The sequence below is a fragment of the Myotis daubentonii genome, chromosome 11 (assembly GCF_963259705.1).
Source record: "Myotis daubentonii chromosome 11, mMyoDau2.1, whole genome shotgun sequence".
Classification (NCBI taxonomy): domain Eukaryota; kingdom Metazoa; phylum Chordata; class Mammalia; order Chiroptera; family Vespertilionidae; genus Myotis; species Myotis daubentonii.
Window position 1 is genome coordinate 78276674 of NC_081850.1, and position 23814 is coordinate 78300487.

The following is a 23814-nucleotide window of genomic DNA, read 5'->3' on the forward strand; positions in this document are numbered from 1 at the left end:
AGAACCCAGGTCAGGAGGACCCGTTCAGTGTGCTTCCGGGCTCACCGGACCGGGGCCGACCTCCCTTCGCCTCCCTGTCTACCTTCCCCCCAAGCACAGGCCTCCGCTTCCTTCAGCTGCTGCCGCTGGGGCCTGGCTGGCTGGGAGGAGCTTCCGGGATGCTGGGAGGGCAGGAGCAAGGCCAGTGTCCGATTGCATCATTTTCCCAGGCCGCCGCCCAGCTCGTAACCTCTGGTCACACACATGCACGCACACGTTCGCTCTGAGATGCCTGCGTCTTGCGCACCGTGCAGACCCGAGGCTGAGGCGCAGCCTGGCAGGCAGGAGGGCTCACGCCCAGGGTTCCAGACGCGGAGGGCATTTTAACTCCCTCTTTGGAGGTGAGGAATTGATCGCCAAACGGCAGAATAGGCAGCATTGTCCTGAGTGCCTGCCACATGCCGGGCCCTGGCAGATGGTCCCTGTCCCCACGGAGCTCGCAGTGGGGGACGAGGGCAGTTGGAATACATCATGACCTGTGCTGTGATGGGCCCCAGCCAAGGCGTGGTGGGACCCCTGAGGCGGAGCAGGGCAGACAGAGGGTGGTCTGGGTTTCCATCCTGGCTCTGCCACTTCCCAGCTAAGCAGGACTTCGAGCAGGTTCTTTAACCTGAGCCTCAGTTTCCCTGTCTCTAACACGATGTAACACACGTGGACTACTCAGTTTGTAATAGACATGTTCGTTATCTTTTTTAAAATATGTTTTTATTGATTTCAGAGAGAGGAAAGGAGAGGGGGAGATAGAAACATTAATGATGAGAGGGGATCACTGATTGGCTGCCTCCTGCATGCCCCACACTGGGGATCGAGCCTGCAGCCCAGGCAGGTGCCCTGACTGGGAATCAAACCGTGACCTCCTGGTTCATAGGTCGAAGTTCAACCACTGGGCCTCACTGGCCGGGCAACATGGTCATTATCTCGATTGTGGTGATGGTTTCAGGGGTGCTGGGACGGATTTGTTGGATGCCCTCAATATATGCAGTTTATTGTATGAATATGCAACAGGGTGGGCACCAGGGTGGGGGAGGGGCTGCTCTGTGGAGACAGGCAGGCCACCCGCTGCCTCAGTGGCCCCACCACGCCTCGGGCGTGGCCCTTCACAGCACAGGTCACGCTGTGTTCTAACTGCCCTTGTGTGCCCCATCCCAAGCACACGCCTCCCCAAATCTGCGTGCTCAGCCAGGCTGCTAAAAGGGGATTCTAGTGGCTGGGAAGGCTAGTTCAGGGCCTCTGGCACCCCGCTCCCCGACCTGCACCCCCACTGAGGCTGCTGCGCCTGGACACTGAGCCGCTTTTGGTTCCGCAGAGTGGTTCGCCAAGCAGTGACGACTGATTCCAGAAGCCAGGAACCCACACCTTCACCCAGGTACCTCCTGCCTCCCTCCGCCCGGCTCCCCTCCATCCTTAATGGTCTGTTGTGTGGCTGAGGTTGCCATGGGCACCTCTGCTGGCCCCAGGGGCAGGGCCTGCAGGTGGTTGAATGGCCAGTGGAGGGGAGAGTTGTGGGTATCAATCAGCTCCACCCCCAACCTCACTGTCCCGCGGGGCCTTTTCTTCCAAGTCCGAAGGGCAGTAGGGACGTGGGCCCCGGGGCTGGCGTGCGGGGGGGGGGGGGGGGGGCGGGGGGGGACCTGTGAGACGTGAGGAACTGCATGGAGGACGTGTCTGGCCGCCGCGTCCGGCTGTGTCCAGGCTCCGCTGCACAGGGCGGGGCCATGGGGCCGCCCTTCACCTCTCTGGGCCTCCAGGCACATGGGGAGTGTCCAGTGTGCAGGCGCTGCATCCTGGTGGGGATGGGGAGTGTGGAGGGGTGTGGCTTCAGGAGGGAGGCGTCCTCAGCTGGCCCTGGTGATGGTGAACATCCTGTGACAGCTTGTCGGGGAATGAGGCTGGGGGGGTGGGGGGGGGGCCAGGAGGGAGCTGTTGGCTGGGGCTGGCAGGTGGGGCGGGCCGGGCCGGATCCATCCCTCACATTCGTCCTCAACTCCCTGCAGACCATGTCCGGCAAAGGCTCCGTGGTTCTGGCCTACAGTGGTGGCCTGGACACCTCCTGCATCCTCGTGTGGCTGAAGGAACAAGGCTATGACGTCATCGCCTACCTGGTGAGGAGGCGCCCAGTGTGTCTTCCTGCCTGCCCCGCACCCAGCTGCCCGCCGCTCACTGTCACTCCCAGCCGGCTCCCCCTCTGCGTCTGTCCTGAACCATGGGAAACGCTCTCCCTGCACCGCCTCCCTTTCTTCCCTGTAAACGGAGCGTCCTGGGTGTCCCCAGGCCTCGAGATGTCCCCCAGAGCACAGAGCAGGCAGCTGTCCTGTGGGGCTCACCTGAGCAGAATGCAGGGCCACGTCTGTCTGGGCGGGGCCCGAGCAACTGGAGGCCAGGCCGGGGCGCAGGGCCGCTGGGAGCCCGGACACAGGCCTCTCTGCCACCTGCCGGCTTCAATGGATGGTCAAGTGGCTGCACCTGGCTTTGTCCTGGGGGGGCGGGGAGGGGGTGGGGATTGCGGGAAGAGATAGATAGATGGTTCAAGGGAAGCCTTTGACCTTCAAGGCAGTGTTAGCAAACGTTGCAGCCCAGCGGCCAGGCCTGGCCAGTCCTCTCCCCCCCAGTGGTAGCTCCTGGAAATATTCGGGTGCCCTCTCTCCTCCCTGGGGCCTCACCCTCCCATGGAAACCCCTCCATCTGAGGGCTGTTATGTGGACGGCTCTTGCCCGGGGCCCCCCGGGCCGACATTCCCTGGGCTGATGGCCTCTGCTCCCGCCCCGCAGGCCAACATCGGCCAGAAGGAAGACTTTGAGGAGGCCAGGAAGAAGGCGCTGAAGCTCGGAGCCAAAAAGGTACCAAGTGGAGGCGGGTCTGGGACAGGAAGTGGGGTGTGGACATGGTGGGGCAGTGGGCCTTCCTGTTTCAAAGCTCCTTGTCCCCGACTCCCTTCTGATGGGTCCTCTTGCTTCCAAGAGGGAAATAAATCCCTTCCAGGTGTGTGAGTACACACCCAGCCACTCCTCCACCAACCACCTCCCCATCCATCCATCTTCCTCCTCCACTCACTCATCCACCTGTCCATCTCTCTGTCCACCCGCCCATCCCCTCACTCATCGGCCCTTTCATCTGCCCATCCACCTGTCCATCCCTCATTCATCTGCACCCACACAGCCCTCCTCCCATCCATTCGGCAGCAGCAGGAAACGCCAGCTGAGCTCAGCACGTTGATTGAGCATCTAGCTGTGTGGTGCGCAGGCCCTGTGCTGGGTGCGGGGCCCATACGGTGAACGGGCCAGCCTGGTCCCTGCTCACCAGGGTTCACAATGCAAGTGTGAGCCGCTCCCGGTGGGGGGGGGGGGGTTCCCCTGGCACCCAATTGGAAGCAGGTCCCTCTGCAGGGCACATGTAGCTCACCTGGAAGGCGGCCCATGTGCTTCGTGTGTGTATCTCACAGTCCCTGCTCCAGGGTTGAGATGTAGCAAAAGTAACCATCGTAACCGCTTCCAGACCATTCTTAAGTGCAGTTGGCACCGGAAGCAAGGCGTGTGGAACACAACAGCCCATTGGTGGTCGGGGGGAGGCCCGCTGCCCACCGTGGCTTTTGCATGTAATGATTGTATCATTATATCAAATGTTTTAGCTCAGAGTCTCCCGGAAAGGGGCTTGGGGACCCCCGGGGTGTACATTTTGAGAGCCAGCATCTCTGTCCTCTGCCCACTAGATGCCAGAACCCCTGCCCAACACAAACCAAAATGATCTTCGGGCATTGCCAGCTGACCCTGGGGACAAAGTCACCACTGGCTTTTGTGGCTGACATCTCTCTACTGCTCTAGATCTTAGGTGGCAGCTGAGTTTCATTTCAGGCCCAGAATGCTGTGTTAGGAGGGATTGAAGGACCACAGCTAGTGTCAGTGGGATGGTGTATCCGGATTGATTAACAATGTCTGCCCCGAGTACAGGACAGAGAGTAAGGGTAGAGTAGGCTGGGGTTGATTAGCGATGTCTCCTCCAGATGCAGAATGAAAAGCGGAGGTGCAGCTTGCCAGGGTCCGTTAGCAGTGTCTGCCTTAGACGCAGACCCTGTACATCGCCTGGGGCTCTGCCTCCTGACGAAGACCCCCCCCCACCCTGCTGAGACTCCCTCCCCTGGGCTCCCCCGTAGGTGTTCATCGAGGACGTCAGCAAGGAGTTTGTGGAGGAGTTCATCTGGCCCGCCGTCCAGTCTAGTGCGCTGTACGAGGACCGCTACCTCCTGGGCACCTCCCTGGCCAGGCCCTGCATCGCCCGCAAACAAGTGGAGATCGCCCAGCGAGAGGGGGCCAAGTATGTGTCCCACGGCGCTACGGGCAAGGTGAGACCAGGGGGAGGCCGGGCAGAGGGGGCGGCCAGGGCTGCGGAGGGAGACGTGGGCGCCGGGTGATGGGCAGCTGGCCCTTGGTCATCGTGGGTTCCCCCCATAACTGCCAGGGGTACAGCGGACGGACCGAATAGGAGGAATATTACCAGTACGTGCGTTTCCACGCGCGGTGGGAGGGATGTTGCCGCATTTGGCCAACTTGAGGCTGAGCGTTGGGGACGTTGCCGCTGGCCGAGGTCACAGAGCATGCGTCGCCATCTATGTGGTAGAAAGGGCCAGAAACGCCGAGTTAGCAGAGGTTCAGGGCCCGTACAGCTGGGTTCAGATCCTGGCTCCCCCGTTTTCACGCTGTGTGACTTCACCCCCATGCAGATAAAATGGGACCAGCTCATGGGTCGGCGGGAAGTCGTGAGAAGGGAAATTCCAATAGAGGCCTGGCACGTAGTGAGCGTTCAATGACAGGGACGTGCCCTGATTGTACGATGGTCAGACCTGACATAGGGGCTCCTGCAGGCAGAGGAAGGTCAGTAAGAACAGCTGTCAGCGCGGAATAAAAAGCTCCTCTGTCCATGCTGAATGAGCTGGGCAGTGAGATCCCCGTCCCAGGGGGTATTCAAGGCGGGAGCAGGGGACCAGGGTTCCGCAAGGGCTCCTGCGGGAGAAGGCTCCTCCTTCCGTGCCAGCAGGACTGAGGATGGGTGGCATTCAGGGCTGGTAGAGTGAGTGGGTGAGTGTGTGATGGGTCTGGCCTTGGCTTGAGCGGCTCTTGGGGTCCAGGGTAACCCACATGCAATAGCCACCAGCAGCTGTGTGCGCTGCTCCATTTGGCCACCAGAGGGCACCAGAGGCTTGTATTTGAGACCTTCTGGGGCCGAGACCCTGGAGGAAGCAGCTGGAGAAGGAGACGGCTGCCCAGGGGCCTCTGGTCCCCAAGGGCTGTGGCTCTGAGGGCAGCACCCTCTGTGGCGGTTGTGTGGCCCCTTGGGACCGGGGATGTCCCTGCAGGTAACACTCAGTGTCCAAACGAGGAGCAGCCAGACTGGGAACATCTCTGGGGGCCTCCACGGCCAGCGTCGTCCAGAAAACTATCAAGTTTGTGGGCAGGCGAGCCCAGGCACCTGCAGGGGCTGGGGGCTGGCTGGCTGGGGGTGGGTATCACATATCAGGAGGGGCCCCTGGGGCCCCTGAAGACAGAACCAGGGCCGGGGGGCTGGGCCTGCAGGAGGCTGGCAACCCCAGAGGAAGACCCCAGTAGGACATCTTGGCAGAACATTCTGGAAGGGTTCGCCCTGCAGAGAAAGAGCTGGGGTGTGCCCAGAAGCAGAGGAGATCCAGCGAGGACGGTCCTGAGGTTCCAGCCTGTGGCTGTGTCAGCTGCTGGCCTCTCAGATGCAGGGGCCTAGGGACCCCGGGGTCCTTGCTCCCGTCACAGGGTGTCACCTTCTGCATCTGTTCATTCGCTCTGTGCACTGAGTACTTGTCCAGCATGGACCTCCCTCCTCACATGGGGGCATTTGGGGACTTGGAACCCTGACCTAGCAGGGAGAGAGGGACGGTGGCACTGAGACATCCGATGGAGCAGGTGTTAGCCACCGACGCCGAGGGGGCAGGGCGCCCAGGCTGCAGGAACAGACTGTGCAAAGGCCTGGAGGCAAGAGGCAGCGTCCCGCCCAGGGCCCAGCCCGGTGGCACCTGGTACAGACCCTGACCCCTCCCCACCAGAGCTGCACAGGAGCTGGGGTAGCTCTCCCAGGGCCTCCTCCTTCCCACTAGTTTTGGAAAAAAAGACTGGAAATCTGAGCCTCAGACTCGGGCAGGGGCGCGGGGAATAGGAGTTTGGTAAATGGCGCCATCTGCATGGCTGGCCTGGGAGCAGATGGGCCACCCCCCTCCCAGCCCTCCCAGCCCCAGTGGGCACCGCACCCACACGTGTATCCGCACATGGGTGCACATGGTGTGTGTGTGTGACACCTACCCCGGACCTTTGGGGTGCTGCCAGGGGCTAGCCTGGTGCTGAGGGTCCTGGCGTGAGGGAGTGGAAGGATCTGATGGGCCTTAGCCTGGTCTGGGGCAGAGTTTGAACCAAGGCAACCTGTTTGGCTTCTGGGAGGGTCTCTGGCTCTGGAACAGATGGGTGTCCCCATGGTGGGCAGACACCGGCCCAGGGTGCTGTCGAAGGAGGCAGCAGCCACCATTGTTCTGGGGAAATGTGACGCCGTGGGGAAGAGAGTCCAGGATATGCAACGCCAGACCTCGTGCCTCACAGACGAGTCTGCTTGTTGTTATAGCTGCCCCGCTCCGGGGGCCGTGCTGGCCGGGGCCCTCGGGCAGGTGGTACTGCGCCTCGTCCATCCACAAGATGGGCATTAATAGAGCCCACCTCAAAGGCTGCTGTGATCCAGTGAGCTCCCGATGTGTGGAGCTACTGAGAAACTGAACTGTTAGGATTGTATTGCCTGCTGGCTGTGTGACCTTGGGCAGGTGCCTCCACCTCTCTGAGCCTCACACAGGGTCAAACATCCCACTGGCCCCAGTGGCTCTCCCAGGTGACAAGCAGTGTAGAGTAGGCGCTCACTAAAGGGATTGGATGGAGGGTGAGGGGGCGGCCGACGGGCTGCCGCCCGGGGCCCCAGGAGACCGGACAGGAGCAGCCCCCGCCCCTCAGCTCCTGGCTCCGCGGAGAGGGGCTGCGGGACTGAAGCCCGTGTTCCCATGGCGCCTGACAAGACTGGAAAATAACATGTTATTCCCGCCCGGCTCCGGCGCCCGTGCAGTTTTCACAGTAGGCGAAAGGTCCCTCTGTTATTTCCGTGGCGCTGTCTCCCTCCAGCCGCTGAGCTGATGGGAGGCGGGCGGGCGCTGGCAGCCATTGTCTGCCGGGGTCTGGGCTGTGCGGCCGAGGCCAGCTCTGGGGGGCGGCCTCTTCCATCATCATCGTCAGTGTCTGGGATGATGTCCCCTCACTGGGGGGCCAGGGGACCCTCACTTCACTGCAGAGGACACAGGTGCAGAGAGGCACAGAGTGGGTTCTGTGCCCTTGGACCAGGCCCTTCTGTCTCTGGGCCTCAGTTTCCCTCCCTATTCAGAGAGGAGCTGAGGAGCAAAGGGCCCCTGGCAGTGAGCTGGTCCCACCCCCTCCCTCCAGCCAGCCATTGTGTAGATGGGAAGCTGAGGCTCGGAGAGGAGACAGGGTTCCCGCTGGATGAGGGAGGGAGGGCGGGCAGGTCACAGCATTATGGAACCACACAGGTGGGGACCTGCAGGAAGAGGCTGAGGTGTGGGCAGCTCTCCCTGCCTGGAGAAGGGCCCCCCAGCCCTGCACTCATGTGTACCCCCAGAAGTGTGCATCCCTGCCACGTACCTAGACATGCGTGCCCTCCATCTCACCCCATGCCCACAATACATGTGCAACAGCTCTCTTTAATCTGCTGTGTTTCTGCATCCCCTGCACCCCACCCCGGGCCCACGCTGACACCAGTGCATGCACAGAAGTCATGGTATTCACCACATATGCCAGGCACTGGGCACCCTGTCCTGCACACCAGCTCGGCTCTGCTCGAGACCTGACTGCCTGTGGGGCAGGAGCTGGCGTTTCTTCTTTAAGAAAGCCATTTCCATCTTCACAACGGGCTTTAGGGCCCGCTCTGGAGGTTCTCAAAGAGCCATCCAGCCGCCTGCACTGAGCAGCCCACGCTGTTGACGCACAGCACACACCACCACCCCCGTTCCCACACCCCAGCTGTGGCTCCTGACAACCCCTGTTCTGTGTTTCAGGGCAACGACCAGGTCCGGTTTGAGCTCACTTGCTACTCGCTGGCCCCCCAGATTAAGGTAAGAAGTCGCTCCTCTCAGGGGGCGAGGCCTGGGGTTCTGGGAGGTGCCAAGAACAGGGACAGTGTGCACCTCAGCCTCCCAGGGGCGGGGGGGCACCTTCCCCACAGAGAGTGCCCTCCCTCACCAGCTGCCAGGGGGCAGCACTTTCTCCCAAGGGGCTGCCCAGGTGTCTGGGCCGTCAGGGCGCTGGATGGACAGATGTCGCTGTCCTTCAACCCGTGTCCTCGCCACTCCAAGGTCTGGCCTCCCGGGTGCAAGTGGCCGGTTTCTGGGCTCCCGGCAGCCCCCCTCGCCCCGGTCAGGGCCCCTCAGCGAAGGCCTGGCCCCTCTCAGCTTCCCGAGCCCTGGCCCCCGGTGTCTTGGAATCTTTCCTGGGATGGGAAGGACCTTGGGGACACCCCTGCCCAGGGAGGCCACCCAGTCCTGAGAGCACGTGTCAGCGGCGCTACCTAGCCTGCCGCCACCGCCCCGCCCCGTTCAAGCCGACCATGTGCATTCATTCATTCATCCATTCATCTCCTCATTCATTCATTCAGTATTCACTCAGGCCAGCCTCCAGGCACAAGGCTGCGCAGTAGACATACAATGCCCGCCACAAATGCCAGCCCCGTGGCCACGTTAAAAAAAGATAAAAGCAACGGGTGACATCTTCCGAATAAGATACGTTATTGAGCCCTATGTGTTCGACGTGTCATCGACGTAGAAAAGTTACTGAGGTGTTTCGTGGCCTTTTTCGTGCTGAGTCTTCAGGGTCCAGTGTGAGCTTCCCGCGTCCAGCTCAGCCGGCGATGGGGGCGGCCAGGCCGGGCGGCTCCCAGCACAGGTGCAGGTCTGCGCTCCTGCGAGGCCACCGCAGCTGAAGCTCCGGGAGACGTGCCCCTCTCAAGCCCCAAGGGGACCTAAGGGGTTTCCGCTTTTTCTTCCGTGGGCGTCTTCCTCTGTCCCTTTAACCACCCGCCGCCGCTCGGGTGCCCATGGCCTGGAGGTGAGCGGTAATCGCTCTAATGATCCATTTTGACCGCAGCCACCGGGGCTGCGGGAAGCCCTCGGACAGTGCGGGCCGGTGCCCGTGGTGTCTGGTTTCCGAGCCTTTGTCTGCAGAGGCCAAGCCCAGGGCCTGGGATGGGGCTCAGGCAGGGGTGCAAGCTGGGCTCGGAGCTGGGGTGAGGCCAGGGATGCTCATCCTAGGGTCGGGGGTCCTTCATCCTCCCCACCCTCACCCCCACCCCCAGCTCCACAGCCTGGAAATCACACCGGCTCCTGCGTCTAGTTGGGCCGTGGTGTGAGAGGCAGGGGCAGGGCCCTGCTTGGCTGCCAGGGTGAGTGGGGGCTTTTCGCTTTGAGGGCCTATCCCTGCCCCCCTCCCCCAGGCGGGTGGAATGAGCTCAGTCCCCAGTCAGGCTCTGACTCTCCTCCCTTCCTCGCCTAGAGCAGCTCAGGTTCGGAAGAAGGGAAGCAAGAGAATGGGTTTGGGAGATGGCGTGTGTCATCTCTGGTCCCTACTACCCTGGAGCAGGGCCACTGGGTAGCGCAGGTCCCTGGACCCCATCGGGGTGGGGGGTGGGGGCTGGCCCTCCGACCAGGGGTGCTGGTGAGAAACCCTCAGGGCTCAGTGGGGGAGACTGAGGCCCAGGGGGCAGGACCCGCCTGGGGACACATGACCATCCTGCCATGGAGTTTGGGCCTCTTGAAACCCACCCCCAACATGGGGGGTCCCATCCTTCCCTGCTTAGCGGGGTCCCCAGGGCTGCATCCTCTCTGGGGAGCAGCAGGAGACCCCAGGAGGCCATTGGAGTCTCCTGCCCCTTAGCAGAGAGGCCGGCCCTGTGCTCGGGGGCCAGGAGAGCCAGCAGCAGGGCCCCCAGGTCTGACCCCTTGCCCCATGTCCAGGTCATCGCCCCCTGGAGGATGCCCGAGTTCTACAACCGCTTCCAGGGCCGCAGCGACCTGATGGAGTACGCGAAGGTAGGAGCCCGCCGCGCCCCTGGCACTCCCTGCTGCCCCGCATGTCCCTCCCGGGGGCTGCGTGGACCCCCAGCTTGAGGCTGGGACTCACCCCCATGCCTGGGGATGGCAATCTGTCCAGCTGTCCCCCCTTTTCCAGGCACCTGTGCCCTGGGCCAGCCAGCCCCACAGAGGTGTGGTCCCTGCCTGGCTGGGCCTCTCCCTCTGCCTCCCATTCTCCTGCCACCTCTGCGGTGTGTGTCACTCAGGGGAGAGCCGGGGGTGGGAGCCGGGCCATTTTCTGCCCCTCATTACCTGGCGGCTAATTGTCCCCAGGGCTCTCCCGGGAGCAGGTAGGCGCTCGGAGGAGCCGCGGCCGACAAAGGCTGTGTCGAGCAGCCCTGCTGAAGTACAAGTTGCAATAAAACATATTAGAAGTTTTACATCAAGATCCTTAGCCTCTCCCCAGGGAACCTTTCTTTTTAGCGACGCGATGGCAGTCCTTGACAAACAGCCTCAATCAATCAGACGGGGGAGAGCAGCGCGGTGCACACACCAGAAAATTGCTCCGGTTTTTAAATAGCAGCCGCCCGGGCCGGCTGGGGGCTCGCGCTGCAGCCGGGGTGCCACGCGGCGGGGACGCGGCCCAGCCCCGCCGCCAGCATCCCATTAAGACCTGGAGTGCTCGGCGGAGAGATCTCCTGCCATCTGTTGTTTTATTATTAAGAGGGGAGTTTACAAGAGCAAGCCCATATGTTGCCAAACAAATTGTCAAATAGCAGAGCTATTAAGGGAACGGCTTGGCGAGGCCTTTTCGTCTCCCCGATCGGACAGAATCTGGAGCATGTTTCATCTTTGAGGATAATGAATTGGAACCCCCGCCCCATCCGTGCTCTCACGCCTGCCGTCAGGGTTCGAGACGGGGCCGGGCTGACCCAAATGCCGCTCTTCGTGTAAAACGTGCAACCCCCAGCCAAGCTGTTCAGGGGCTCCCCAGCAAAGGTGAAGTTCAGGGGTGTCGCTGTCCCTCCTGCCCAGGTTGTGGGGAGCAGGCGCTGAGCTCAGCTTCCGTCCCCAATAGAAAGTTTGCCCCCGAAAGTTGAGCCCAGGTCCCTCCTCGACCCGCCCTCCCTCGGAGGCCGGTGTCAGACCCTCTAGGAGGGAGGCAGTGGTTCTGCGCCCAGGAAATGGTCAGAATCACTGAGCAGCAACCAGGCTTTGTCCGAAATCCAGAGCCAGGCAGGACCGGGTTCGACTCAGAAATCCAGGGGCTTTAGAAAGCCCTGCTGCCAGGACGCCATCGCCGAGGCCAGGGGGCCTGCGCGAGCCCCATGAAAAGCACGTCTCGCTGCCCTTTCCACGTCCAGGGGAGCAGCACTCCGCACGGCCTCACCTTTTTCACTGTCACCTTCCCCTTTTATTTTATTTTTTTCCAATTTATATTTTTATTGATTTCAGAGAGAGGAAGGGAGAGGGGGAGAGAGAGAGAAATGATGAGAGAGAATCATTGATCTTTTGCCTCCTGCACGCCCCACACCCGAGATCGAGCCCGCAACCCAGGCATGTGCCCTTGACCGGGAATCAAACCATGACCTCAACCACTGAGCCACGCCAGCCGGGCTCACCATCTTCCTTTTTTAAGCCAGCATTTGAGTTTGGCGCTGGAAAGCAGGGCTGTGTTCTGTGTACTTGTGGAAGATGGCTCATTTCCTGTCCTCGATTGCAATGTGTCCTGGTTGGTGTGTGGTGGTGGGGAGGGGGCGGTGGGGGGCAAGAGCCTTTGGGCAGGGACTGTCGCTATTTTGGGCTTTTGTGGTGCTGCCCATCCTGTTCTCTCCTCCCTCCCCTCCCTCCCTCCCTCCCTCCCTCTCCTCTCTCCCTGCCCTGCCCGAGGCCCAGTGGGAGAGGGAAACCTCCACCCTCACAAAGGCTGCGGGCGGCCCTGGTTTCCCAGCCGCAGCCTGGCGGTGCCTCGCAGGCCCCGGGGTTCCGTCTGCACAGAGCCCGGGTCCCCACCCCCGACCCCTCTGCTGGAGAGAGCTCAGGACCAGTGTGTAGATTTGGCTCTGGGCCACTTGGGGGGACTCGGTTCCCCCCCAGCACTGAGCAGCCTCTCCCATTACCCCGTGTGGTTTAACTGGAAGAACACAAACATTCTCGCGTGGCCGTGGGCCGTCTCCTGGGAACGCTTGAAAACCAACCCCAGAGGGTTTTCGCCTCATTTCTTTTGAAATTCTTAAGCGATGAAGGTACCTTCCCTCCTTCCTGGGAATGAGGGCTGAGCCTGGGGGAGCAGAATCGGGAGAGATGGGGTGATGCGGGTGGGCCCGTGAGGCAAGGTGCTGACAGGGGGCTCAGGGGGCTTGCTGGCTTAAAGCGGCCAGACTGGGCCCTGAGCTGCCCCCCATGCCAGGCAAGCGGGGGAGGGAGAGCAGGACACGATGCACACGCTGGTGCCCGGTCCGGCCTGGTGCCCGCTGGGAGCACGGGGTCACCAGGGGACCCGCCTCATCTTTCATCCAAAGGCTGAGTGAGGTCCAGGCCAGGTCCTTGAGCCATGGACCGGGCCACTGGGGAAGCGAAGCACAGCCAGAACCAGCGGGAGGATGGGGGCTGCCTGGGCTGTTCCGCGTCGGGGTTTCGGGGTCCTGGGTGTGGCACACCCTACGTGCTTCAGGGGCCCTGGAAGTGTAAGTCCAGAATTTTCCGGAAGGAACCTCCACATTCAGCGTCCACTCGACAGCATCCCGGACGCTCGGTCTCGCGGCTTCTGCACGGCACACCCAGCACGGAGGCCCTCGCTGCCTGGGGGAGGGAGGAGACTGCCGTGGCCCCAGGTCTTGCTTGCAGGGGGGCCAGAGTTTGGGGCGGGCTGCGACCTTGAAAGAGAACCGAGGCGGCTGGGCCTGACCCTCCCCTCCGCTTCAAGCTCCCTCATGGTGCCCTGTCTCCTACCTGCAGCAACATGGCATCCCCATCCCGGTCACCCCCAAGAGCCCGTGGAGCATGGACGAGAACCTCATGCACATCAGGTACGACACCAGCCCCGTCCACAGGTCTGCCCGAGCGGGGAGCGCCTGCCAGGCGGGCCAGGGTGCCATGGTGGCCGGACACGAGTGGTCCCCGCCCTAAAGGAGTGCGGGGAGTGCAGACCACGTCTACCCACTTGTTCCCAGCTCCCCCTGCAGCCCTGCTGGGTGCCTGGGAGATGCCGGCATCTGGCCTCCTGGGTCGCAGGCGGGCCTTCTCTGAGGATGGGCTTTTGAGGTTAAAACCTCAAGGATGAGGAGGGAGCAGCAGGGTGCAGGGAAGAGCATTGAAAGCAGAGGGAACAGCATGTGTGAAGGCCCCTCAATGTGGAGCCCTAGGCCTGGGCCCCAGAGGACAGAGAAATGTCCAGGCCCTGTCTTACCACCTGCAGCTCCCACAGCCAGCTGCTGGGCCCAGGAGGTGCCAGGCGAGGTCGGCAGCGGTTGCCCCAGCAGAGAAAAGGGAGGTGGGGGTGGGGGTGTCGAGGTGTAGCCATGTCCCTCTGTCCCTCCCCTGGTAACCTCTGTCTTCCCTTTCCCTCTGCAGCTACGAGGCTGGAATCCTGGAGAACCCCAAGGTAATCCCTTCTCCTCCGCTCTGGTGGGAGCTGCTCGGCGCCCGTGCGGTCTGATGTGTTTGTAGCCTAATTGGAAATTTCATGGGGGGCGGGCGTGGGGCTGAGGCCGAGCCCTGCCTGTGTTCCGGGCCTCCCCACCGGGCCCCCCACCGGCCGCCCCCTCCATGCTGCACTTTAAGATCCCCCCACCCCGTGCTCCTTTCTAATTGCTGTGGATGAATAGGGGAAGGAAATATTTCAGGGCAGCGCAGAGAGGGTGCGATTGTGCGACAATAAAGAAACAATTAGGCAGATGAGACACTTGTGGGAGGGCCCAGCCGGTGCCCACCAGCTCTCAGGCCACCGCTGCCTCAATGGGGGGTGGGCTTAGAGCCCCGGGACCCACATGTCTGGGTTTGCGCCCCATGCCTTCAGGGCAGGCCACCCCATCCCTGTCCCCCGCCTTCCCGGCTGGGCCTCGCCCTTTGAAGTTTAGGATTTCTCTCCCGGGGGGCTTCCCTTTGTATGTCCCCCTGCGCACCGTGGGAGATGGGGAGGCAGGCTGAAATCTATCCTGCCAAGAGAAAAATCTCTTTGTCCCTGAGGGAACATGTCTTCACGCCCTGGCTGAGCCCCACACCCGGTGGCTGGTTTGGGGGGGGGGGGGGGCTTGTCTGAGAGGGGAAAGTGTGCTGTGGATGGGGGGTGCTCAGGCAGCTGGGTCTGGGGGATCCAGGAAGGCCAGCTGGAAGGGAGGATGCCCGGAGGGTTGGGTGAGGGTGGGGATCCCAGCTTGGCTCCTCGCGGACCAGGCTCTGGGTCTGTGTTGGCGAGAGTACAGCGTGTGTAGTGGCTGCTCCTGGAGCCAGGCCTGGGTTGGGCATGTCTCTGGCTTACTTCCCTTGGTTCTGGCTGTGAGCACCCTAATCGTATGGACGAGGAAACCGACGCCCTGCCAGGGAGTAGGTGCCAGGTCACCCCATCGCAGGAGCTGGCCCTCTGGCCTCTGTGGTTCCCCCACTGCCACAGCTCCCCCACCCCTGATTCTGTCAACCCAACTGTGTCACTCCAGACAGGCTCGCACCCTTGTCCTCTGGAGGCTGATGGCCCCATGAGGCTGCTGCCTGCTGGCCACAGGTTTTTCCAGTTCATGCTCTGCTGACCCCACGACACTCAGGCCAGCCACCCCTAATTAGCCAGTCACTCAGCGCCCAGGGCGGCGGGGGAGGCTGAGCGGGCAGAGCAGCTTCAAAGCAGGGTGCCCTCCAGCCTGCAGGGCCCGGAGCATGCTGGGAAAGCGCTCCCACCCTTCTCCCAGCGGCTGGTGGGCTCTCCCCTCGGGACTGGGGCGCAGAGCTGAGAACAGCCGTGGTGGGGGGCAAGTCCCTGTGTGACCGGCAGCTCCCCCACCTCCCAGGCCTCCTGTCTAGGGAGGACAGTGGGCAGATAAGTGAGCGTCAGGGAGGGTCTCTTTAAGGATTCCGCCACCCGGTCAAGGCGGGAAGGTTCATGTGTGGGTCCCAGAGGTCAGAAACCCGGGTCTGAACCCCAAGTCTGCTTCCATTGCTCTGCAACCTTGGGCAAGTCACTCAGCCTCTGAGCCTCCGGCCGCTCATGCACACAGTGGGGGACCACAGCGCCGACAGTGGGGGACCACAGCGCCGCCCTACTCGGTGTCTGAAAGGCGCTGGCCTGCCCATGGCCTGGGGCTGGGGGTCTGCCCTCCCCCACCCCCCCCGCAGGACCTTTGGGAGGAAGTGACCACCGTCCCCTTCCATCAGGACAGGCTGGGCTGGGTGGGCCCAGGGGGAGACCTTCCCGCCACGGCGCATGGAGCAGCCGGCCCTCCGAGGGTGAGGGCCCTGCTGGCCGCGGCTCCCGGCTGCCCCAGGTCCCCCGTGCGTCTTTGGATCTGATGTGGGGGGGGGGGGGGAGGGGGGGGCGGTTCCTCTGAACCCAGAAAGGAGGAGGGGCAGCAGTGAGGGGCCTGGGAGACACGTTGCTCCCTGAGCTGCCCGGCCCCCTGGGGAGGAGCTGGGGAGACAGTTCGGGGGCCTGGGCCCCCTCCCCCTCGCCCAAAAAAGCCGGAGACCCGTCGAAGGGAGGGTGTGGAGGCAGATGGTGGAGCCATTTTCTGCCTCCGTGAGGGCTGATTGAAGAGCAATGAGGCAGCTAATGCGAAGAAAGATAGAAATTTACTTGCTTTAACTTCATAGGGCCCACAGTGAAAGAGGGCATTCAGCGCCGGCCGCCATATCTGACGGATGAATAAACCATCCACAGCATCGATCATGCCTCTACATCATGGTTCAGTTCACGGGCCATTTGCTCCCAATCTCTCCTCCTCGGCCTGTTTCATGCTTTCTTTCGCCTGCTCCCCCCGGCCCCCCACCCCTCTCTCTCTCTTTTTTTTCTTCACTGTCTTCCCTCCCCCCCAACGGCCTCCCCCCAGATGACATTGGAAGTGAGCCCTCCCGCTGGGATGGATAAGTAGATGGTATTGATACTCAGCTACAAACTATTTGTCATTTGAACTGGGCTTTGAGGAGGGAGAGCGTGAGCCACCTTGGAATGCAAAGCAAATGTCGCTTTACTTCTATTTAGTTATTTTCTTTAATTGGCGCTGTCAGGGTGTCGGAAGCCGCCACCGGCTGCCTCCTACTTCCCCGGTGGAGGGCTGGGGCGCTGTCCTCGGGGTCTTGCATCCTCTCCTCCCGGTGCAAACCTTCCCATCCTGTGGCAGGAGAGAGGGACAAGCAGAGGGTCGGGCACAGCGGGGTGGGGGTGGGAGGGAGGCGGGCTTGGGTGGAGGGTTCTGGGTGCTCAGGGCTGGCACCCCAGTTTGAGCTCAGCCTGGACTGGGGGGACAGAGAGGAGCCCTGGGCGAGTGAGGAGAGGCTGCTGAGTCGTGTTGGTCACCCAGAGTCCCAAGTTCGGGTTCACTTGCCCAGGGATGGTGGGCAGTGGGGCGCAGTGGGGCTGGGGAGCATTTCTCTGAACCCCCCAGCTGCCTGCCCCCATGCCTAACTACGCTGGCTGTCTTTGGCCACCCCCCTCGTGCTGTTTCTCAGCCCTCAGGTCACTAAAACGGCTGGGAAACAGCATGGGGCGGTGCAAAGAGCACTGGACAGGGAGTCCAGACTTCCCGGGACTGGCTCCCACACCAGTGGGGTCAGGCAGTCTGATTTGAACAATCACTTCTTTGTCCTTGATTTTCTCTCTGGTCCGTGGAGACATCAGGCTGGGGGCCCTTAAGGACGTAGTTCAAATGACAGTTGTAGCTGTAGTTGATTTTGGGTCCTTGTTCCTGCCCCACATGTGGACACGGTAAGGAATGCGGCTGGCCCCAAGTCACATGACACTTGGAGGTGCCAGGGGCTCCGGCAGTTCCCATCGTGCCCAGGACTGAGGGGTTCCTCAGGGGTGTGGGAACTGGGGTGGCCATTCACCCTTCCAGAGAGCCAACAGGCCGAGTGCCCTCAAGGCGCTCTGATGGCCCACCCATCCTGGAGGGGGCATCTCCAGGCTCCACTCCAGCTGCCCTTCCCACCTGCAGAGCTGGGGACAGCTGGCTCCAGGCCTTGCTGGCATTTTCCTGGGTGATTTTCACAGCCAGGAAAGACTCTCCCTGAAGTGGTCAGACAGTCACAGGCAGGTCATTTCTTCCATCCTACGTACGAGGCCGCAGAGGCCCAACTGGGGGAGGCCGCTTGTCCCAGGCCCCAAGCCTGAGGCCTGACTCCACCGCCCTGAAACCCAGCACATGTTTGTGGAGGACCTGGTGGGTGCCCTGCCCTGGCTGCAGCCACGGCCCCTCCCCCTCGGCCTCTGTGTTCATCTGTAGATGAGGTAACAGTGCTTGCCTGGGTGCTGGAAGGACTCGAAAGAACCTGCATGGACAGGGCAGTGGGAGTGTTTGCAGGGTTTTCAAGGCGAAGATTAGGGCACTGCACTTCCCCGGATGTCAGCAGGTGGACAACGGCTGGGCCTGGGGTGCCCACAGCAGGCCATGAGCAGTCAGGCCCGAGGGGCCCCGTCCCACTGGCACAGCGTCCAAGCCAGAGCCCGGGGGGGCGGGGGGGGGGGGCGGGCAGGTGCGGGGAGCCGAGGCCTCGGAGACAGGAGGGAATTTTGAGAATTCCAGGCAGCCGGCCGCCCTCCGTGGCTGCGTGGAGACGCGAGGCCCATTTTCTGACGCGCCCAAGGAAAAATATACATAAGGGTTGATGTGTTTTCAAATGGGTTTTTGCTTTGCTTTTCTGTTTTCTCCCTGTGAGTATTAACCTCGGGGACCCGGGGCCGGCTCGGCTCGCTGGAGCACCTGCTGGGGTCACGCGTAGTCATTAGCTTTGCGGTCAGTGCAGAATCAACCCCAATCCTGGGAGCCGGCGAGAGCGTGCGCGCCCGCTCCCGGGAAGCGCGCCAATGCGCCTCGCGCCTCCAGAGTCGCCCTTTTCCTGCCTGACTTGTTCCTCTCCTGCTGTATTCTACCTCCAGCTGTGGGGGCGTCGAAGGAAGAGATGAGATCAAGTTGAGGGGAAAAATTGTCTGATTTCTTGAGCCCTTTGTTTCCCAGGCCCCTGGCAAGCGGGGCTGGCTCGGGCTGGGGGCGGGGAGGCCTGCTGGACTGTGCCAGCGGCCCCCCGTTTCTGGAGAGAGGTGGTGATCTCTGCAGGAGGTGGGGTGCAGGGAGTCGGGGTCCGGCATGGCGTGACGTGGCTCTGGGCACCCCGGGCACTAACCTCTTGCTGTCCTTTGTCAGAATCAAGCCCCTCCAGGCCTGTACACAAAGACCCAGGACCCAGCCAAAGGGCCCAACACCCCTGACGTCCTTGAGATTGAGTTCAAGAAAGGTAGGTGGTGGCCCGGCCCGCGTGGCTCAGTGGTTGAGCATCAAGCTATGAACCAGGAGGTCACGGTTCGATTCCCGGTCAGGGCGCATGCCTGGGTTACAGACTCCATCCCCAGGGTAGGGTGTGCAGGAGGCAGGCGGTCGATGATTCTCTCTCATCATTGATGCTTCTCTCTCCCCGCTCCCTTCCTCTCTGAAATCAATAAAATATATTTTAAAAAGAGAGGTAGATGGCCACCCTTCAGAGCTTGAGAGGGTGGGCTCAGGGCCCTGGCTCCTTATTGCATCCTGGAGGGCTGGGCACAAGCCCTCGGCACCCCTCCTGCATTTCTGGAGGTCAGAGTTCAGGCAGGGGCGTCGATGGCTCCCCACCTCCCCCTTCAGACCCATGGAGCCTCCAGGCTTGGGAGGAAGGCACCTCGCCTGCTGTCCACCAGCTCACAGGCGCCAGGTTCACTGTGAGAGCGTTCCAGCCCGAGCAGCCACTTTGGGGAAGTCACTCGGCTTAGAGAGCTGGCCCGAGGGCCGCACTGACCCCACAGCTACAGCCTCAGCTAGCCCCCAGTCAGCTGCTTGACGCTTCGCCCACGCCCCAACCCGGGGTCCAGACCCCACTCTTGCTTGAGTCCTGATCTCCATCCTCACTGCTCTCACCAAGAAGTGTTTGCTGGCCTGGCCTGGGTGCCCAGCCCTGGCACCAGGGACACCCTTAGCTCTGGTGGACGGAGGGGAAGGCAGGGCAGGGCATACCTGGTCATGGGAGGAGCAGGACCAGGCTCGGGTTAAAGCAGTGGTCGGCAAACTGCGGCTCGCGAGCCACATGCGGCTCTTTGGCCCCTTGAGTGTGGCTCTTCCACAAAATACCACGTGCGGGCGCGCACGTACAGTGCGATTGAAACTTCGTGGCCCATGCGCAGAAGTCGGTTTTCGGCCTGGGCGAGTCTATTTTGAAGAAGTGGTGTTAGAAGAAGTGGGGGTACGTTCGCTGAGGTCGACCCCCCAGATTGAGGACGTTTTTAGCAAAGGCCAGCTCAGGAGTACCCTAATTAAGTTAATAACAATGTACCTACCTATATAGTTTAAGTTTAAAACATTTGTCTCTCAAAAGAAATTTCAATCGTTGTACTGTTGATATTTGGCTCTGTTGACTAATGAGTTTGCCGACCACTGGGCTAAAGGCTCGGGTGGGAGGAGAGGGCCTTTCCAGGAGGCTGGGGAAATCAGGGAGGCTTCCTGGAGGAGGTGGTATACTGGGCAGAAGTTTGAGAAACCGAGAGGGCGTGAGGCATGGAGGCTCTTGGAACTTTACTTATTGCCTCTCCCTGGCCTTTCCCAGCAGCCTTGCCGAGACAGCGGGCATGCTCTTCCTCCCCATTTGTTCACACCCTTGAGTTTCATGCACTTGGGCACCTAAGGATTCTCGGTCTGAGGCCCCTAAAGGCAACTGGAGCGCTAAGTCCCTCTTGTGCCCACTCTGTCGGGCCCAGCCGGTTGGGACATCATCTCTGAGAAGATGGTGGGGCAGACCCAGGTAGTCCCCCACCCCCCCTGCCACGACCCCCCAGGAACTCAGGAGAGCCATGGGGGTGAGAGAGCCGGACAGGAAACGTGATCCATTTTCATGATTCGGGGACTGTCTGGAACAAAATAGACGGGAGGAACCGTCCCCGGCCAGTCCCCATTCACCCGCTAGTTAATTTATTTGAAGTTTTAATCTAATTATTAACTATTTTAAAGGCTAAGAGGCTTTCTCCGGCAGCAGCACCAACAATGTCAGCCCCTTTCTGGGGCAGGCCCCGTCCACGGCTGGGCGAGGGAGGGGACAATGGGGCGGAGGAGGCAGAGAAAGGGACCGGGGAGAGGCGGGGGGTGGCAAGAGGGGCTTAAGGTTCATTATTGGGCAGACTTACATTTAATAGCAATTTACAACCAAGTTATAAAACCCCTGGAAATGGGGGTGAAGAATGGGGCGGCTGACAGCGCCTTGAGCGAAGCCCCTCTGAGCGGCGCCCGGCTAATAAAGACTCGAAAGCCGCTATTGAGCCCTGATTGGCACCCGGTCGCCGGCTCCATGGTAATGAGCTGGGCAGATGGGTGGGGGATTAGCCGCCAACTTTGAACAGCCTTTCTTTGTCACTGTTACAGCTCTCTTGTTAGCCCCCTAATACATTTATTGCTCATTTCACACCGCTCGAGAAAGTGCCCCTTGCTATTCAAAGTCAACCCCGAACCCACCCACTGGCCCCCCCCTTCCACCCCCCTCGGTCCCTCCCGAGCGGCCGCCTCCCTCCTGCCCTCCTGCCACCCCAGACCCCACTTCTCAGAATTCAGGGTGCCTGCTGGAGCGGGCACCGTCTCACCCCCATCAATCAGATGGCTGCGTGCGGGACTGGGGTGTAGGGCCGGGGGCCAGCGGTCTGCCTGACAGACACGCAGGGTGTGTGTGTGTGTGTGTGTGTGTGTGCACCTCGGCCGGGCGGCCCCCCGGTAACTGGTGGGACAGAAGGTGCTCCTGGCATAAGACAATGGTGGAGCGTGAAATTCAATTAGTTCAGGGCCTGGTTCCAATTTCACAGCCCCTAAATGCAAAAGGGGCAAGGAGAATGGGAAGGGTGGGGGAGAGCGTTTTTATTGCATTTTCCCTTTCATTCCGGGGGGCTTTCTCGCCCCTCCGCTCCCCCCAGCAGGCCTCAACCTGCACAGGGCTTTTCACGGAGTCATTTGGAGTCCATATCTGTCACATCCATTTAAGGCGTTGCGGGCGGAGGGAGCGGGCGGGGTGGCAGGCCAGGCTCCCCCGGAGCTCCAGCCCCAGGCCCACTGCCTTCCCCTCCCGCCTCAGGGGTCCCCGTGAAGGTGACCAACGTCAAGGACGGCACCACCCACCGCTCATCCTTGGAGCTCTTCGTGTACCTGAACGAGATCGCGTGAGTGTCCGCCCCGCCCCGCGAACCGCCGTCTGTGGCCAGCACGGGCCGGCCATTGCGGCTGGTGGTCCTGCCCAGGGGCCCCGGAGCCAGGCCTGCGCCCCACAGGCAGCCTGGCCACCGCCCCCCTGTCTCTGGTTGGGGTCCCTGCGGCCCTGTCTTGGAAGGTAACGCCCCAGGGGTCTCCTGCACCTCGGAGCAGCCCCGCTGGCGCCTCCAGCTCTCAGCTGGGTCTGGGACCAGGAACGATGAGTAGAGGTTGGGGCTGGTGCCACGCAAGGTCCAAATGGGGAGGTCACGGCAGTTACGCCTTAAACCAGTGGTTCTCAACCTTCTGGCCCTTTCAATACAGCTCCTCATGCTGTGCCCCAACCATACAATGACTTCCGTTGCTACTTCGTCACTGTCATGTTGCTACTGTGATGAATCGTCATGTAAATATCTGATCTGCAGGATGGTCTTCGGCGACCCCTGTGAAAGGGTCGTTCGCCCGCCAAAGGGGTCGCGACCCACAGGTTGAGAACCGCTGCCTTAAACTCACCCTGTGACAAGCGACCTCTTCCGTGCCTGGGCCTCAGTTTCCCCACGTGTACAGTCTTCTACGTCTGAGGACGTCTGAGGGAATGGAATGCCTGGCGTCCTGCCTGTGGCCCTGGGGCGGGCATAGCCCAGATGGGCCCAAACTGCGGCCGCGGGTGGTGGCGTCGAGGCCGGGCCGTGGCAGCGCCCGGCCCCGAGTGACCCGCTCTCCCCACAGGGGCAAGCACGGCGTGGGCCGCATCGACATCGTGGAGAACCGCTTCATCGGCATGAAGTCCCGGGGTGAGTCTGCCCCCCCTGGGGCCGGCCTCGGACCCGGAGGCCCCGGAGGTCCCCGTCCCGTTCAGGCATTGCGACTCCCCTGCTACACCGGTGACTGGGCCAGTCCCTTCACCCCCACCAGACTCAGTTTCCCTCCTGAGATGGGGGTGGAGGGTGCCTTGCCACTGGCTTCGGAGGGTTTTGTGGGAAGAGCTGTCCCAGGGCAGGGAGGAGCCTGGGGGTCGAGGAGGGCAGGCTCTTCTGGGCCCGGTTCTGAGGCAGACGGTGCAGGGCTGATTTGGTATCATTAAGGCAGGACGGAGGCCGGCTGGCAGGTAGGGGGGTCCTGCCAGAGAGGGCGCCGTGGGCTGCACAGGCGCTGTGAGCAGCCCGGAGGTGGTGGGTGGGGGCTTTTCTAGGCCAGGGCTGCCACCTCGGCTAGACTGCCCAGCCCCTACCGCCTCTGGCCAGGCCAGGAGGGAGGAGAGTTTGGACCCCAAGCAGGCTCCCCTTTCTTCTCTTAGTATCTCACCCCATCATCGCCACCACACCCTCCCCTCGAGGACCCAGTTTCCCCATCCATACCAGGGGGTCTTGGCTCCCTGTGGGTCTGGGAGTTCCAAGCGGGAGGGGGCCAGCTTTCAATAGTGAGAGCCCTGGAACTGGGTACCTGAACTTTTAAATACAGCCGTGGGGTTGGGGTTCCCTGTGTTGGCAGATGTTCATATCGCTTTGCTTAGGGCCGATCTAAAAAGATAACACAACCAGATAAATCCAGGCCGAGGTGTCACCATGGCCTTTGCCCTTCAAGACGTTTAACGAATATCCTAAAATCCAAAGAGGGCTGATGGCAGATTTCAGCTGTTGGAAAAAGGGGCTGGTGCGGGAGGCAGGATGCTGGGGTTCTCACCCCAGCGCGGCCCTGCCCTGCCCAGTGACCTTGGACTTGTCATTCCTGGGCCTGTTTCCCCAGGTGCGTGCAATAGGCGTGTGCGGGGAGGCCATCCTTGGGGCTCTGAGCTGTTAGGGTTTGCCTCCAGAAGTGTGGGGCGTGGCAAGGGGCCTCGGCCTCTCCTCTGGGGGGCTGGGCTGTGATGGAAACAACCTAATTGAAACTCTCTTGGAAAGGCCTTGCGGAGAACAATAGTGCTGATTAGCTGCTGCTGCCTTTTACCCTCTCTTACCTTTGTCTCTTACCTCTATTCACATCTGATTAAAAGCCCTTTTGTCTCAGTCTGCCCTTGGGAGCCCTCACAATGTAAGCCGTCCGAGGCAGACCTGGGAGGGACCTTGGGGAGCCTGAGACCAGCACCCTCAATGTAGAGACGAGAAAGCGAGGCTCGAAGTTACAGGCACGGGGGCGGCAGGCCCTGGACGGATGCCCCAGATCCAGACGGGCTAAGAGCTTTAGTCTGGAGTGTGGCCCATCCAGGTTCTAGCCCGGGTATTGCAGCAGGGGAGGTGGCCCCAGGAGGATGCTGAAAGGACA

The 23814-nt window shown here is 61.6% G+C and overlaps 1 protein-coding gene across 1 annotated transcript in view; it reads left to right on the top strand.

Moving 5' to 3' along the window:
- The window catches only part of ASS1 (argininosuccinate synthase 1), a 43066-nt gene that overhangs the window by 3222 nt on the left and 16030 nt on the right, over positions 1-23814 (top strand). The window contains exons 2-12 of the mRNA XM_059658331.1: positions 1346-1405; positions 2034-2141; positions 2808-2876; positions 4187-4375; positions 8156-8212; positions 10106-10180; positions 13121-13191; positions 13736-13766; positions 18508-18598; positions 21440-21524; positions 22282-22346. Of these exons, the coding sequence (XP_059514314.1) occupies positions 2037-2141; positions 2808-2876; positions 4187-4375; positions 8156-8212; positions 10106-10180; positions 13121-13191; positions 13736-13766; positions 18508-18598; positions 21440-21524; positions 22282-22346 (838 nt within the window). The 5' untranslated portion in view covers positions 1346-1405; positions 2034-2036. The remainder of the gene's footprint in view (positions 1-1345; positions 1406-2033; positions 2142-2807; positions 2877-4186; positions 4376-8155; positions 8213-10105; positions 10181-13120; positions 13192-13735; positions 13767-18507; positions 18599-21439; positions 21525-22281; positions 22347-23814) is intronic.